Source organism: Cheilinus undulatus, linkage group 20, assembly GCF_018320785.1.
Source record: "Cheilinus undulatus linkage group 20, ASM1832078v1, whole genome shotgun sequence".
Taxonomy (NCBI): domain Eukaryota; kingdom Metazoa; phylum Chordata; class Actinopteri; order Labriformes; family Labridae; genus Cheilinus; species Cheilinus undulatus.
Window position 1 is genome coordinate 34,774,879 of NC_054884.1, and position 18,459 is coordinate 34,793,337.

Below are 18,459 nucleotides of genomic sequence, written 5' to 3' on the forward strand. Positions count from 1 at the left end.
GACATCACAGACATCAATCAGAGTGCAGACATGAAACCATACTGCACAGCTAAGACATCATGAACATCATCAGGATGCAGGCAAGACACAGACATCAGTATCATAAAATGATATGGTAAGATGATATCACCACTATTCTCTGCCAACACTACTTTAGTCCTCTTAGAGTCTGACGGATGCACCAGTTTGATATGGAACTTATCAAGCTTAACTTAAGGGATGTGCATAAACTCCTGTTTCAGGTGTCACTCATGACATGAGCTTAGTTTCCAAGACAGAAAAACTCCAACAACATCGTAGACGCAACATGATGCACATTTAAGCTGATGAAAGATTTAAGAAAATAAAGAGTTAAGTGAATGAAAAATCTGCACATTTTATAGATAATATATGCAAAACAATCTCAATATAAAATCAGAAAAAATGCTTTTTGAATGTTAAATAAAAACCTTGATTTCATATTCCAGCACAGATGCAGAGAGCCACTTAGGAGGGGCAAAAGAGTCCCAGTGAACCAATCTCTAACCCTAAAACTGCATTTTTACCAGAACAAGGTTGCTCCAATGGATGCACTCAGATTTGTGACATAAAGATTGGTCATCTGATTCAGACTGGTTGATCTTTACATGGCTATGAGTCAATGAATCGGATCATAGAGTAACATTCTCGTGAAAAATAAAAGATTCACCTCCAACCTTCTAAAACCAGAGAAATGGACAGATTCCATGTCTATCAGACAGATCCATCTTGCAAAGTTTCAAGCTTAGACTATAGTTCCAGGTCGGCATCATTTGAGGAAAAAGAGGTATTGGCTAAATTTGTGGTTTAGTTTAAGTGACCACAAGCCTCTAAAACGATCAGCATGGATGCTGCTATAGTGACAGTTTCCTCAGAACTGGACAAAGAGCCACACTGATGGCTTTTCTTGTTGGAAAATATGTTTTTGTGCTCCTCTCAACTGGCAAGAGTTTGATTAACCAACTGGCTCCACTGATAGTGAACTGTAATAATGGCTGCCTGTGTATGGCTGTGCACACCTATTATGTCATATGTTTGGTTGCTCTGATTGGTCAATAATGAATGAGAAGAAAAGAACTTTCGTCCGATCACCCTCTGAGAGTTTTTCAAAGGTTGAGCCCTTCCCAAACAACATCTATGGGGTGTTGCTCCACTGATGTGTAATACAAGCCATGCCATGGATAAGAGGAACTGTTTATCTGGTGTGTCAGCTGAACTCACACCCTCACTAAATGGATGTTTTAAGTGCTTGATTTTGAGGCTGCAGTCTGATGAATAGCCAGAACAGCCAGAACAAAACTCACCTGTCGAGAAACGACTGACACAGTGTATTTGTTCCTTGCAAATATCCCAGACATGGTCAGAAGTTATGTAAGAGAATCTATTCAAAGTGATAAGTGATGATTGTAGTGACATCTAAAGTGAAGAGAAAGTAGAAAATCACTGAGTCATCTCTAAATTTCACATGGAATACCTCTGTCCCTCAGTCTTCCTCTGTTCCCACTTTACTTTTGAATATTTTACACGGTGTGTGCCAGAAATCCGACTGCTCTCAGCTGAATTCTGCTTTGTTCTTTTTGGTGTTTGTTGCCTGCCTCATGTTTTTAGCTGTGCTGCAGAAACAGACAGTCGACCACTGTTCCACTTATGAAAAGCTGTTTTTATTTTGGATGGGGCTCTTAATTGAATAGAAGCTATTTTGGGGCTTTAATAATTAATAACAAACCTCCGTTTGTGTGCTTTCAGGTTGAGGCTCTGAGTGATGCAGTCTCTGTTTGGCGGAGGGGAGCTGGGGCTGCTGGGAGGAGGCAGTGATGCGGGGGGCCTGAAGGAGGATGGCTGCGGCAGCGTGGCGTGGCACTCCTCCACGCTGCCCGCCGATGACGTCTACTCGGCCTCACACTTTGCCCTCATCACGGCCTATCAGGACATCAAGACTCGGCTCGCCTGCCTGGAGCGGGAAAACACCAGCATCAAGAGGAAACTCAAGATCTACGAGATCAAGGTGAACGATTTTTACTTCAAAGTCAAACGTTCAGGAACTTTTCTGTTTGTGTTGTTGTTTCTGTCCTTGCTGATATCTGACTAAAGTTCTCAGAGGATAAGGCCAGTTTGTCTCTAGATTTATTGGAGGTTTTTAAAAAAGGAGTAATGCACTCACCCTCAGCATTTTCCATTTTTATTGAGGCTGTACACAGAGATAAAAGGGAAGAAAGCGGCGGCGGGCTTTGATCACGGACCAGCGGGAATAAACTCCAAAAGTGGGGAATCTTTCTGCTTTATCTGCTCGAGTCTGAACTCATGTATAAGCAGGAGACCTGGAAGCACCTCCGCTAACCCACAGTAAAGCTGAATTAAACCCTCACAGGAGCCAGTGTAGCCGCTCCGTTTAAGTAACCATGGCTGCCGTTTACAGCTGGCATTAACATCCAAGCCGTGATAGCGGGATAATGAGGAGAGGTCACAGACACTTCCTGTTTTTGAGAGGACTTTTCTTTAGTCTTCTTCTTTTCCTGTGATGTAAATTAATCTCAGTATGATAATTAGGAGCTGGAGGATTTATAAACAAAGATGCTGGGTCTCAGGTGATGAGGAGCCATGCTGCTGTATGGATGCTAATTTAGAGAGTCTTACAGCAGAGGCATAAAGTAGTTTCAACAGGCTCGAGTGCAAGCTAATACAAAGGGCCCTTGGTTCCCTAAGGAGGCATGCATGCCAGCTTAAGTAGTCATTCCCAACCTGGAGTCTGGCCACTCCTAGGGCGCCAGGGCCCTGTCTGCCATGGCATCAAAATTAAAATTGCATATCCAGTAAATTCAGAGTAGATCCAGACCCCCTTCGCTTTTTTATATTTTGTCATGTTGCAGCCTGATGCTAAAGTTGAAGAAACGTGATTTTTATTCTCATAAATCTACACTCAGTACCCCATTATGGAAAAGTGAAAACAGAATTTTAGAAATTTCTGCAAATTTATGAAAAATAAAAAACTGAAATATCACCCTTTACAACAACACTGTAAATTTAGCTCAGGTTTCCTCCCATTTCTTATGATCTTTGCTGAGATGTTTCTACATCTTGATTGGAGTCCACCTGTGCTGAAGTAAACTGATTGGACATGATTTTGAAAAGCAAACACCTCTCTATAGAAGGCCTCACAGCTGACAATACATATCAGGGCAAAAACCAAGCCATGAGGTCAAAGGAACTGCCCCGTGTAGGTGTAATTGGCGGGCATTCGTGGGCCGTGCCCCCTCATCCCACTCTGCCCATTGTGCAGCAATTCATATTTCAGCTCTACTGATGCAGTGGGAGAGGTAGAGTTTAGATTAAACGAGCACAACTCGCAGCTGACCAGCATGCATTTACGACTGAACCCTGAAAGTAACACTTTTACTGATGTGAAATGATGAAGCACATGACTGGCCTGACAGTATTGCCTGTGATTGAGACAGAGTATGACGTAGCTGAAGAGTGAGGATGACAGGACAATGATGAGGCCCTAACTTTTGTGAAATTTCACTCTTCACTCTGAGAAACATATTTTCAGACCACAGTCATGGAATGCTGCACAAAAAAAGCTCTAGCTTGCGTTTTAAAGACACCTGACCCAAAAATACACAACAGAGTGGAAGGGCACTGTTCTTAAGGGTTGCAGCACCAACCCTTTGCTGCCTCCGGCTGTTTTTAAGCAGTGGTTCTCAACCTTTTCAGGCCGCGACCCCAGAGTCCTGGGACCCCCACTGTACCTGAAAGTGGTTGGACACAGCCATGCACATTCAAGAACTGTCATGTGCAGTCAATGCTGCTCATAAGGGGGGAGCTTTCTGGGAGCAATTCAAACTTTGGGCCTATGTTTAAGTTAGGATGTGATATCCATACATTTAACCTGAATAATAACCACTCTTTTCAAAGCAACGAATATCCCAAATACCTTTTCTCATTCTTTTGTGCCTTAGTATATAGCCTTCATAAAAATGTAAACCCATTTTCGTAAAAAACAGAATTAAAGTGGGTTAAAAAGGGCAAAAATGGGTGGAAAAAGCAGTGATATGGGATTTTAAAAGTAGAAGAAATGGGTTAGAAGTGGCAAAAGTAAGAAAAGAATGGCAATAATGGGTTAAAGTGGCAAAAACAGGTGGCAAATTTGGTGAAATGGGATGTTAAAGTGAAAAGAGTGGTTGGAACTGGCAAAAATGGGTCAACTGAAGCAGAAAAATGGACAGAAATGGTTTAAACTGGCAAAAATGTGCATCATAAAAGTGAAATGTGGTTAAAATTGGCAAAAATGGGCATCAAAAGTGGTAAAAAGGGGCTAATAGTTCTAATAATGGGTCAACAGAACCAACAATTGGCAAAAATTGACAAACAAGTATAAACAATTTGTTAAAATGTGTTAAAATTGGTGGGAAAAAAGTAATGAAAACTGGTTAAAATCAGGAAAAATTGGTGTAAAGTGGCAAAAGTGGGTAAGAAGTGGCAATAAAGGATCCAAACTGGGCCTCAATTGAGGAAAAGTTGCCAATGATAGTGGCAAATTTGGGTAGGTAAAGTGGTAAACAGTGGCACTAATAGATATCAGTTAGACACGCTTTTCAGCTCTTAAATGAGGGAACAGTTATTCAGGATGCTACTGATAAAACTTTTTTATTTTACATTTTACTAATTTCATGCATATATTTTCATTAAAATGGCTACAATATACAGTTTGATATCACTGTAAAAAATATTCTCAATTTTTTTAAGGCATCTGGTGACCCCCTCTCAGTGTCTGCGACCACAACGTTGAAAATCACGGTTTTAAAGTATAAAAGGAGTCTTAATGATTCGATTGCTTGGGTTTCATGATTATTTTAAAGGTTTAATATTAATAGGTTTAATATTTGAAGATCATTTGAAAGGATGATGTGCTAAAGTGTGCATAGCAGTGTGCACGTGATGCAAACTTTGCAGCATATTTTGAAGCAGTACTGGCTACGCTGTCAATGGCAAACTTAGGAATGAATATCATAGAATGACAGTAGCCTTCATGACCCCCAATCTAATTGGGGGTCATTAAGGCACCGACTCTGGACTTGCCTGCATAGCTAAGATTACAGGATTATTACAAGGCACCGATTTGGGGGAAGGCTACAGAAACATTCTGTTGCACTGAAGGTTCCCAAGAGCGCAGTGGCCTCCGTAATTCTCAAATAGAAGAAGATTGTTTGGTGCAAGCAGAACCCTTCCAAGAGCTTCCTGGCAGAAATGAGCAAATTCTGTAGAAGGGCCTTAGTAAGAGAGGTGACCAAGAACCTGATGGTCACTCTGACTGAGCTCCAGAGATCCTGTGTGGAGATGGAACAAAGTTCCAGAAGGACAACCATCACTGCAATTTTTCCCAGAATTTAAATAAATTCTTTTAGATATCAAGCTACTTGGAGGAAAGGAAAGGATTATGTGTTATACTGACAAGACGTTAGAAGAAAGAATTCAAAAGTCTTATCCAGAAGGTCACAAGAGTTCAAACATGGAAAAGATTTAAGATATTTAAGATAATTTTCAGTAATAATCCCATATATGTCCTAGATCCCAGAGAGAGCCCTGCTCAGAGTCCCTAATAATGCTAATACAATATCATCTGCTTGGCTTGAAGTCAGTGATATTGTAAACATGACTGCGTTGCCAGGCCTGTTTGATTGTGGGTAAAAATCAGACTGTGCTCCGTTGGATAAGGAAGCAGGTGAAGCAGAAATCCGCCTCCTAGCAGCGGCTGGGCCAACAGGCAGATATACTGGGGGACTGAGCGTAAAGGAATAGCGTGGGAGGACAGAAAATGAGCAAAAAGTGGAAAAATAAGTGGAAAGAGGGAGTTAAACAGGCAGAAGGATGTGGAGAAAAGCAGAGAGCAGGGAGGAGAAATGAGCCAGTAAAAGGAGATAATGACATGAGGAGCTGCAGAGATAAATGGCTGAAATTAAGAACAAAAGGCGGATTAAAGACAAAAAAAATCCTTTTTTACAATCATTAGTCTCTGGGTGTTCAAGTTACTCTAGGAATTATTTGGTGAGGAAGGAGAAATGTTCCCCTCGCTTCTCTGTCTCCTGGTTTGACTTCAGGAATGTGAGGATGCTTGTTTTTGTTGGAGAGATGAGAGAATAAAAACTTCAGAGACTAAAAATTATCAAAGAGGAGGCTGTACCTGGAAATGCTGAGGAAGACAATTGCTAGTTGTTGCTTCATTACGGACTCTTCTGGATACTGCTGTAGTCTGGTTCTTCTGTGATGTCTGTGTGGATGTCTGGTTTAAAGCTTCATCAAACTTTGATTCAGGAAGGCGAGCATACAGATCAGATGATTAGGGATGATGCTTGATGTATTTGTTGGCTATGCAAAGGTTTTGTGATTTTTAGTGAAGAATGAGACAAATAAAATAAGGCAATGATAAAAGACACTTTAGCATGGGTTGTCTGTATGGATTCTGAGTCATCCAGGTCATAGTTATCTAAATGTTTGTCTAAACGAGGCAACCGGACTTGATTGAGGTCCTTGAATACATTTCACCCCTCTTCCAAAAGGTTCAAATCGACTGAGGTAGAAATATAGGTTCTTCGCAGATGACGCCACGCCTCAGCAGAGAACTCCAGATTAGAGGTAAGAAGTTGTTTCTGCAAAGACACTATGATAATGCCTTCAGCTACTTTTGTGTCCTGAAAGTAGAGACATATTCAGGCACATAAAGTCCTAAAAGCTCATGGAGAACGCAGACGAATCCTAGACATGGGCTACAAATGTCACCTTCCTCATGTCAAGACACTCCTGAACCAGAGATGTCAGAAGTGTCTTACCTAGGCTGTGATTAATGCTGGGTTGATGATTACAGATAATGAAAACCCCAAATTCAGTGTCTCAGAAAATTAGAATATTACATAAGATCAATAAAAAAGAGCTTTTCGTTAAATAACCTGGGCTTTTCATTATCTGTAAGCCATAATCATCAAAATTTCAAGAAATAAAAGCTTGAAATATTTCACTCTATGCGTAATGAGTCTATATAATATATAGGTTTCACTTTCTGAAATGAGTGACAAAAAACATTGAACTTTTTCATGATATTTTAATTTTTTGACATGTACCTGTATGTGTATGTAGATATATATATAGCTATATATATAGGTAGATAAGGCATGGGTAGCTCAGTGGGTCACAACACTGGATAGCTCAGTGGGTTAAAACAAAGACCTTGGTGCTGGAGATTGTGGGTTCGGTCAGGGCAATTAGGTGTGGGGTGAAGAATAGGGTACCCTAGTGATAGGGAATATTTGGAGAGGGTTAGACAAGGATAGACAAGGATAGTAACAAGGTGCAAAGATGCTACAGCAAGAGGGAGCTAGGTCGCCAACCCATCAGAATTGGGTATCAAGGCCAAATAGCAGGATAGGAGGACCTCAACTGCCTCCTGCTTACAATACCAACCAAATCAATAACTTAGATCCATAGGCAACAGTTACCTTAGAGATGCTCGGTAGTAGGACGACAGAAGACCCACCCAGGCCTGAGACTGAGCAATACTGGAAGAGTATACGGGGAGAAGGAGGAGATGTCACCTAACATATATAACATAAACAAGAACACAGCAACCTCCCAGAGCAAGACCCAGCAGTAATCACAGCAGCAGACAGCCAACAATGGGTGTCAAAAATGAAGAACTGGACAGCACCAGGACAGGCCCATGATCACTTCTACATATCAACATCCTCATGTGACATACTGCCACCTACTGTTGAGGGCCAGTACTACCTCATATACAAAGTATAACGTAAGGATGCTCAACTGAGGTTTTCCTTGGTCTCTCTGCAGTGCTGCAGCACACTGCAGGGGTTTGCCAACACCCCACTATTACCACACAAGGGCCACACCCCAACGTGCGCCAGGGTGTGAGGACCCTTCAGTGCTGCTTTCAGCCCTAGTTTGAACTTGTTATTTAGTGCACCAGTGGTTTCTTTCTTCCTCAGGACATTCCAAATAGAGGCACTGGCTACTGCCAACATTTGTGCAATGGTTCTGATTGCTTTGGTGAAAGCACCACAAGAGAAAAATGCAAAAGTTTGGTGATGTCAGTGGGTCACGTGTTTGATACAGTTATTGCAAGCAGAGGATATGCAACTCAATATTAAGTTTTAATCACTTCAATCTATTTTAAGTCCATTTTTCCAATACTTTTGCTCACCTAAAATGTTGGTGTTTTGTTACAAATAATGCTGTCTTCGTCATGTATCAGATCCAGATGTAAATACCTGGAAATTAAAGCTGAAATGTTGATCTCTTGTCTCATATTCATCTTTTGACCCAACCCAAATGTCTACAGAAAAAATAAAGAAATTAGCCTCACGGTTCCAATACTTTTGAAGGCATAGACATATAAATGCCAGATGGTGGTTCAAGTTCAGGTTTTCTCTGTGTGAAATAATGCTCTTTAAAAACAAAGTGCAGTGATTTAAGATGAAAAATGTGAACTATCTCAGGATCTTCTGCTCTGACTTTTACAAATGATTGACTTTAGTAGCAGTGAGTGTGACTTTGTCTTGAATGTGAAAGTCAGTGCAGGAATCCTTTTAGCAGCTGAGCAGCTGTTAGTGCGGGCTGCAGGCTGCCACATTGCTGTTTGCCAGCGTTAGTTTGTTCAGGACCTAATCCCACAGAGACAGCTGTTGATTTTACACAGAGCAGGTGTGGACACTGGCCACTCCGAGTCTGAGCTGTCACACCTGTGCATGCGTAAATAGAGCATGTGCCTTTTTTTCAGCTTTCATTAATCAATCAATATTGACTCCTGAAATCCCCCTCTGCCAGATTACTAAATTCTGGATTATTTCCTCTTATTTGAATCTTTTTGTTGTGGCGCTGTCAGTACTGCCGCGGGCTCTCTCCACACACTAGAAGCCCGGGTACAGCTACTGTAATGATGCAGATGGAAGTGCTTCCTGATGCTTTGAACATGAGTTGAAGTGAGGTTGTTCTCCAGTTTAGAGTTCCTCACGCTCTGCAGAGTGAGAATTTCTCGGCCCCCCTGGGGGGTTCACCCATGTTGAGAACATTTACTGTTAAACTGAGCAGAGAGAGAGGTGTTCTGCTAAATGGAAAAGGGTTGTTTGCTCCTCAAATAGACATTGCATCAGCTGCAATGACTTCAAACAGAAAATGAAAAAGCCCGCCCGCTTACGAGAGGCACTCTAAATGTAAATGTGTTCATTTAGGTTAAACCACACGCCGTTATATAACTTGTCTTGGTTGTTTTCTATCACAGGATCCTGCTACCAAACAGCACTTTAACACTAAAACTCAACAAATTGTTTACCACACAACAACACTTTAAGCTGCAAGGCCCAGAAACACATAATGTACGCTGTATTCATTACATAACTTATCTGTATGATCGCCCCTGCATAAAATGCAATTATTTCTGCATATTTTAAGGGTTTCCATGCAGAGCTGTTGCATCATAGTTTCAGCTGTGGCTGCCTTATTTTATATACAGCTATGAATATATTTACCCCCTGAATGACACATAGAGGTGAGGCAAGAAGATGCCATCTCCTACTTATTTTTCTGATGTAAGGAAATATTGATCACCTGAGAGTTGATATATCTTGTAAGTTCTAATGCATTGGTTGTCAGAAACTTGGCTGTTTGGAGGTCCAGATAGCATAACAGTCAGGTCATGTCCTCTGCACTGAGGCTATTCTTCCAGGTGACAACTAAAGGTAACAAACTTATTAGTAAGACTATAGGGATTATGGCAATGGGCAAATTTGCCAAAATGTTGAAGTATCCCTTTAAAGAGTACATTTTTTCCTGATATATTTTGTGTACAACCTAAAGTCCAAAAAAGTTGGGGTGCTGTCAAGAATAAAGAAACAAAAGTCAAAGATTGGCAAATCTCATAACCCATATTTTATTCACAATAGAACAAAAACAACATATCAGATCTTGAAACCGAGACATTTTATCATTTCATGAAAAAATATTAGCTCATTTTAGACTTGATGGCAGCAACACATCTCAAAAAAGTTGGGACGGAGCAACAAAAGGTTGGAAAAGCAAGTGTAACTAATGAAAACAGCTAGGGCAGCATTTAAGTTGATTGTCAACAGGTCAGTAACATGACTGGGTATTAAAGGAGCATTCTAGAGAGGCAAAGACTCTCATAAGTAAAGATGGGCAGAGGTTCAATAATCTGTGAAAAACTGCCTCTAAAATTGTGGGAAAAAAATCAGAAAAAAATGCACAAGTAAGATTGCAAAGACTTTGAATATCTACCATCTACAGTCCATAATATCATCAAAACTGGAATCTGGAGAAATCTTGGATGCCTGTGAACTTAAGGTGGCACTGCATTCAAAAGCAGACATGATTCTGTACTGGAAACTTCTGCATGGGCTCAAGAACGCTTCCAGAAATCACTGTCCATCATCATGGTTGGCCTGCCATCCACAAATGCAAGTTAAAGCTGCATCATGCTAAGAAGACATACTAGTATGTGAACCATCCAGAAACACTGCAGTCTTCTCTGGGCCAAAGCTCATTCACAATGGACTGAGGCAAAATAGAAAACTGTTCTGTGGTCAGATTAATCAAAATTTGATTTTGTTTTGGAAACCATGGTCGTTGTGTCCTGTGGACTAAAGAGGAGAGTGACCATCCAGCCCGTTATTAGTGCACAGTTTAAAAGCCTGCATCTCTGATGGTATGGGGTTGCATTAGTGTCTATAGCGTGGGCAGCTTTTACATCAATAACAGAAAGTTTAGAGCAACATATTCTCCCATCCAGACGTCTCTTTCAGAGAAGGTCTGTACTATTTCAGCAGGACAATGCTAAACCACATAGCACGTCCATCACAACACCTCGGCTTCACAATAGAAGAGTCTGAATGCTGAACTGGCCTGCCTGCCTCCAGCACTTTCACCAATGGAAAACATCTGAAGCATTATAAAAATCTCACAAAGAAGGCTCAGGACTGTTGAGCAGCTAGATACATAGATCAGATAGGAATGGGACAACATCACTCTAAGCAACTGGTCTCCTCACTTTCCAGACATTTACAGACTGTTGTTAAGAGGAGAGGAGACGCTACACAATGATAAACATGGCCCTGTCCCTACTTTTTAAGATGTGAGGCTGACATGAAATTAAAAGATGAGCTAATATTTTTAATGAACTGATAAAATGTCTCAGCTTCAACATCTGATATGTTATTTATGTTCCATAGTGAATAAAATGTGGGTTTATGAGATTTGATAATCATTGCATTCTATTTTTATTTACATTTTACAAGTTTCCCAACTTTTTTGGAATTTTGGTATTATGCTATGTGCCCCTAGAGCATAAAATGCATCATATTGACTTGCTAACATTATTGTGATAGGCTTTTATGAGCTTCAACCCTGGTGTCAGCATGTGTCTCATATTGCTGGTGTTTGCTCATGGGAAATATGGATCTTTTCTTTTTCAAATGATGAAAAATAAAAAAAACATATTGGCTGGTTTTGAAGAGGCCTTAGTGGACTGTCTCAAATATTTGGCATAAAAGACACTCAAAAGAACATTTCTGCACCCATTTTTGGGCCAGTGGGTGTAATTTAGTAAAAGTATTTGTCATTCTGCAGCGTTTTGTTACGGAATGTGGACAGATGGACGAGCAGAGTTACAGATTGATGGACAATCAGTCTCTTCATGTTTCCTTGTGTGGGCTGAAATCAGAAAGTACAATCAAAGACACTCGCCAAACAAAGTCGCACATGAGTTTAGGAGAAAATAAATCTACTTCATGAGCAGGAGAGAAAAAAACAAACGGAGTGATATGTGGGCCAAAAAACGAAGTTGCAGTTGATGTCAGATGAATCTTTAATGATCCCAGAGTGAAATCATCAGAAAAGTTGCACAATACAGCCGGAGAAAGATGCATGAACAAACAAGCAAACTCAGAGTTTTCTAAACTTTCTCCACAAGGTTTCATTATTACTACGCCTAATTTTTTAATGCTGTTTTTCTCTCTTTGCTGCAGTTCCCGATGATCAGTGAGTTCGGGGACAACACCAACTCCTACTGCTCCTTTGAGAGCAAAGAGACGGCGCTGCTGCAGTCAGAGAACGGCAACCTGCAGCAGAGAGTCAACGTCCTAACCCATGAGGTAGGAAAGGAGACGAGGAGAGGAAGTAGTAGAATATAAGGATGGAAGGAGAACAGTGAAAAAGTCACTGTTACATGCTTCAGATTACAATTAATATTAGACAAAGATAACCTGAGTCAATAAAATGTAGGTTTTAAATGATGATATATGAAAAAGCCACCTAAACCTACCCGGACCCATGTGGAAAAGTGACTGCCACTTAACTTAATAACTGGTTCTGCCACCCTTAGGGGCAACAACCTCTAGCAAGCATTTGGGATAACTGGCAATGAGTCTTTCATATTGCTGTGGAGGAATTTTGGCCCACTCTATTTTGCACAAAAGATTCTTTACAGATGCACAGCAGCTGAGAGCTCTCCATGGGGGGCAAGTAGGGGATTTCTGCTTGGAAAAACTCCACCAAAAGATTGTGTTATGAGCTGTTTACAACTGTGCTGTTCTGAATTCTTTAGCCACTTTTGTGTCCTAAAAGTAGGGAAACATTCAAGCAAAATTGTCAGATTTAACAGCAAAAACACATGGAGAAGCAGGTAGGAATTAAAAAAGCCTCTGTCTAAAGCCTGTCACAGCTCTTATGTATGGTCCATGCTTTAGTTCAGTACAGTTCTGGTCTTACACTTGTTTCCTCAGCTGATGCCAGTCCAGTCTCCCCCTTTGTTTTCATCTTAGACCTATAGTCCATGATGCCAAACAGACGTAACACACCAAAAACCTTCATTTCATGAGTCAAACTAAGGTTGTTGCGTTTTTGCTATTGCAACTGTTCTGGTGGTGCTAAATCAAACTTCAGATGTTTTTGTAATGCGTAACGGTTGGCTTTACAAGAGTGTTCTTTATCTCTAAACTTCATTAAACTAGTCTTGTATGTTTTCACTGATGTCATCTCACAACACAAGACTGTTTGATGTTGCTGAAGCAATGTAGGCATTCTAGTGTGTAAAGTAAAAACTCTTCAAATGTCAAATTCAAAAAATGTTTTATGTTCCACTTTAAAAGAAAATTTAAGACTTGCATGCCATTTGTTGTAAACTTGATTCCCTTCTGTATATTGTTTAAGTGCATAGATGGCCAACAAAAGCACTAAATTCAGGCTAACAAAAAAATTAATTTTGACAGTCCACAGAATATTTCCCAAAAGTCTTGGGGATCGTCAAGATATTTTTAGTCAAACATGAGACGAGCCTTTGTGTTGTTTTTGGTCAGCAGTGGTTTTGACCTTTGAACTCTCCCATGGTGCCATATTTGCCCGGTGTCTTTCTTATTACTGAATCATGAACTCTGACCTTAACTGAGGCCAGTGAGACCTGATGTTGTTCTGGGTTCTTTTGTGACCTCCTGGATAAGCCGTATATGCGCTCATGGAGTCATTTTGGTTGGCCGGACACTCCTTGGAAAGTTCACTAATGTTCAAAGTTTTCCCTATTTGTGGATAATGGCTCACCTCATGGTTCACTGGTGTACCAAAGCCTTAGAAATGGCTTTGTAACCCTTTCCAGACTGATAGATGGCAATGACTTTACTTCTTATCTGTTCTTGAATTTCTTTAAATGGCGCCATGATGTGTTGCTTTTTGAGATCTTGTAGCCTACTTGACTTTATCAGACAGGTTCTATTTCAGGGGTTTCTGGATTCAACAGGTCTGACAGTAATCAGGTCTGGGTGTGGCTTGTGAAATTGAACTCAGCTTCCCAAAAAATGTGGTTAATCAAAGTTAAGTCAAGATTTAACAATTTGAGGCAATGACTTTTTCACATTGGGCCTCATAGGTTTGGATGGCTTTTTTCCCATAATAAATGAAATCATCACTGAAAAAAAAACTGACTTTTGTCTCAGGTCAAATTTGTTTGATGAAGTGTGACAATTCTGCAAAAACATTCCCAACAATGTAGAAGAGAAAAAGGAGCAAAAGACGGGGTGAAATCCACTTTATTATGTGTTCATTTTAATTTTTAAACCACTCTCACCACACCAGAGGTTCCTCAGTTCTTCATTCTGCAGAAATCCCTCCCTGCATGTGCATTAATTGAATTACTGGTGAATGTAGGCCAACCCTGGTGGACATACTCTGAAAGACATCCAGAACTAATTAAGCACTAAAGCTGCTGCCCAAGCAAAATTACCCAGATTGGGTGTTTTTTAAAGAAAGCGTCCAACGAGCAGTGTGACATGGGATTTTCACGCTGCTGTTCTATTTTTGCAAGACGGCGGTGTAATTGGGACCGAACCTGGCCAAGATTTAGCTAAAAAAATGCAGTAGACATGTCTTTTTTCCAACACATCCTACGGTGGATGAAGGGATAGCACATTTTGTAATTAACCGGTGGGTCTGAATACACACAGCATGATTTAGAATATAAAACATGATGTGTGCAAGCTCAGGACTAGGAATCAGCTTTTCTTCTTCAAACTTGTGTTCAAAAAGGCAACTCTACTTTTTTCTGTGGCTGTGTGCATAAAAAGGGTCAGAAATAGGACAGGAAAACAACTGACGCACAAAGTAACGAGGGAAAAGGTAAAAGAAAAAGAGCAAGATGGCAAAAAAGAAAAAAAGAGGAAGTTTATAAGAAAGCAGAAACGATTAGCTCAGGACACACAAGGTCACAGAGCTCTGACACCGGGTGTTCAGACTGATGAAATGTGCCACGGCTGGCTGAGCATGCTCTGTAGGGACATGACTTCCCACACCTCCTGAAGCTCACACTTTTTCCTTTTTCCTTTTGGGTAAAACTGTGACGTACTTATCAGATGAAGCTGAAAGAATTGACGTATATGCATAATTGGTGCTAAATTTTCCATTGATTATTGTAAATGTTAATCTTCTGCCGGCCGTTTCTGTCTGCGTCACAGCTCACTTTTCGCGTCATTTCATTTGCATGTTAACAAGTCAAGGCTTTCAGGCTGCCTGCATGAGGCGCTATGTCTCGCAAGCCAGTAATCCAGAGAATAGAAGGCCAATTTTCACTGCAAGCTGCATGCATATCCTGGCCAAATTAGTTAAAAAGGTAAATAGAGAGCCATATTTACATTGTTTTAGTAGATATGTACATTTGCAATCAAAATTATTCAACCCCCATTGCAAATCAGGTTTATTATGAAACGTTCTGCTTTTGCAATGTACAAATCAAATAAAAGTACCTGAAATAGCTCAACATAAGGAATGCTCCAAGTGGTTTCCCCAAATCTAAATAAAAATGCAACTTATAAAGTTTTCTCCAGTCTCAAAACTATTCAACCCTTCATGACAAGCATCATTAGATCTTAGACCACCCTTCTTCTTCTATGACCTGCTGCAAATTAGATTTAGCTGGACACCAGCTTCTGGTAGCGTCCCTGAGGAATCTTAGCTCATTCCTCGTGTGCAAGGGCGCCCAGCTCAGTCATATTCTTGGGTCTGCATGCTGCTACTGCCTTCTTAAAAGCCCATCAGAGATTTGGGGTTCAAGTTAGGCAACTGTGATGGCCATTGTAGAACCTTCCAGGACTTCTTCTGCAGCCAAGCCTTGGTGGAATTTGAGGAATGCTTGGGATCACTCTCCTGTTGGAAGGTCCAGTGACGCCCAAGCTTCGGTTTCTTCACAGAAAGCATGAGATTTCCTCCTAAGATTTCCTGATACTTCAGTGAATCCATCTTGCCTTCATCACGCTGTTAGAGGATGCAAAGCAGCCCCAGAGCAACACCGAGTTACCACCATGCTAAACTGTGGGCACAGTGTTCTTATCGGTGTATGCATCATTCTTCTTCCTCCAGATATTTCGCTGATCCATTACGCCAGAAAGTTCCAGTTTTGTTTCATCACTACACAGAACAGAATCCCAAAACCTCTACAGCTTTTAGGCATATTTGAGCAGACATTTCTTGTGCTTTTAGGTCAGTAGTGTTGTACGTCTTGGAGTTCTGCCATAGAAACTGTCAAAATTCAGTATGCCTTGCTGTACTCACTGAAACCTCAGTCCATGTTGCCACCAACTTTCCTTCTCAGATATCTGGTTGCAGCCATTGATAGCTTCCTTTTCCTACTCCGCCCAGTTAGTGTAACCACTGTTCCTGTAACATGGAACTTAAGAACTATGCTTCCAACAGTGTCTCTATGAACATTGAGTGCCTTTGCTGTGTTTTTGTATCCTGTCCCTTGATTGTGAAAGGCAATGATCATTATCAGTGAATCAATAACATGCATGGATGGTTTGATACCTGAATGAATGCATGGATGAATGAATGCATGGTTGGATGGATGGATGGATGGATGGATGGATGGATGGATGGATGGATCAATGCATGGATGGATGGATGAATGAATGCATGGTTGGATGGATGGATGGATGGATGGATGGATGGATGGATGGATGGATGGATGGATCAATGCATGGATGGATGGATGAATCAATGCATGGTTGGATGGATGGATGGATGGATGGATGGATGGATGGATCAATGCATGGATGGATGGATGAATCAATGCATGGATGGATGGATGGATGGATGGATGAATCAATGCATGGATGGATGGATGGATGGACGGACAGACGGATGGATTGATGGATTGATACATGGACGGATGGATGTATGGAATGATCAGTGGATTGATGGCCTGATGGATTCATTCATTGCAGTTCAGATATTTCATGTGTTCCAGTTTAAAGGGATACTTTAACATTTTGGCAAATTTGCCCATTGCCATAATCCCTATAGTCTGAGTAATAGGTTCATTACCTTTAGTTGTCCGTGCAAGCTATTTTTAGATCGGTGGTGCCGAGTTCGGAGCTGCTGTGCCAACTCAATGGAGACACACGGTATGTTTGACTTTCCCTCATCAAACTCATTAAATACACAATCCAACAACTCCAAAACTCTCTCCTGGACAAGTTGTGACCTGCACATTCACCACGCTATGAAATAATCACGGAATGATATGAGACGGAGATGTTTTAAAGCTAAATGCAAAGCCGGAACTACACTCCAGACATGGCTGTTGCACTGTGTCACTCCGCCCAGTGGTTTACTCGGAAAGTAGTTCCGAGTACTTGCTTCATGTGTCGTAATGTTACATAATTATACATTATTATTTCATAGCGTGGTGAATGTGCAGGTCACAACTTTTCAACGAGAGCGTTTGGAGTTGTTGGATTGTGTATTTCATGAGTTTGATGAGGGAAAGCTAAAAATACCGTCTCCATTGAGTTGGCACAGCAGCTTGGCAGCGCCGATCTAAAAACAGCTTGCACGGACAACTAAAGGTAACAAACCTTTTACTCAGACTATAGGAGTTATGGCAATGGGCAAATTTGCCAAAATGTTGAAGTATCCCTTTAAGTAAACCTGCTGCAGCCAAGAAAGCCCTTGATTAGTTGCATCAGGTGTGCTTGAAATGTCACTGGTTTTGCATATTTGAGCTTTTGTGAGGGATTCTGTTCAGGGGTTGAATATCTCTGAGACTTAAAGTCATTCTAAGTTGCATTGTTAGTGGAACTTGTTTGCAACCTCATTTTTGACGACCCTGATGATGACCACAAGCGAAACGCGCTGGTCTGCTAAAGTTGTTCTTGAAACTTTTGCTGTTTCTGGAATTTTATGTTTCAGAATCAATAGTTGCTAGCCAGAGAGCAAATGTACACAGTATGGTTACACTTATCATGTGTGCTTTTCAAAATAGCTCTTCAAAACCAGAGAATTCTGAGTCTTTCAGGCCAAATAAGCAACATCCAGTCTCACTTACAGTATCATGACTGAGGTGAAAATGTAAAGTGTGAACATTTTTAGCAGTGATATTTTTATGCTAAAGGGTTAGGGTCTTATTTCTTCATGCACCACGCTGCCGTCTTCAGTCACGATGCTGCTGACAAGCCGTCCTCACCTTAGTGCCAGTTTTCTACAAGCATATGTTACCATAGTCACACTGAATAGGCCTCGGTGCTCCAGCTCTGATACACCTCTTTGTGCTCGCCGGCTCTCTGTTTATCTCACTCCCTTGCAGCTGCTCCCACTCTCATTCTCTGCCTTATCAGTAGTGGCCGTATTCTCCAGGAAAAAAAAAGAATAAATTAATGCTTTTCTGTGTCCTCGTATGCTCCTGAAATCTCTTCATTTCACTCAATATCTGTGTGTGTTGCTGCAAAAATCTGTGATCATGCATCCAGCTTTCCTTATGTCACACTGTGAAGGGAATAAATCAGCGACAGATCAAGAATTTATAGCGTAGAAGATGACTTTTGAAACATGATTTATCCATTTGACGAAACCAGGGAGGCTGTGTTCTGTTCATGCTGAGGTGTCAGG

General features: G+C 40.9%; 1 protein-coding gene across 1 annotated transcript in view; it reads left to right on the top strand.

Annotated features, from left to right (window-relative positions):
* Positions 1 to 18,459, top strand: part of tbkbp1 (TBK1 binding protein 1) — a 75,185-nt gene that overhangs the window by 3,386 nt on the left and 53,340 nt on the right. The window contains exons 2-3 of the mRNA XM_041816000.1: positions 1,765 to 2,023; positions 12,060 to 12,185. Of these exons, the coding sequence (XP_041671934.1) occupies positions 1,781 to 2,023; positions 12,060 to 12,185 (369 nt within the window). The 5' untranslated portion in view covers positions 1,765 to 1,780. The remainder of the gene's footprint in view (positions 1 to 1,764; positions 2,024 to 12,059; positions 12,186 to 18,459) is intronic.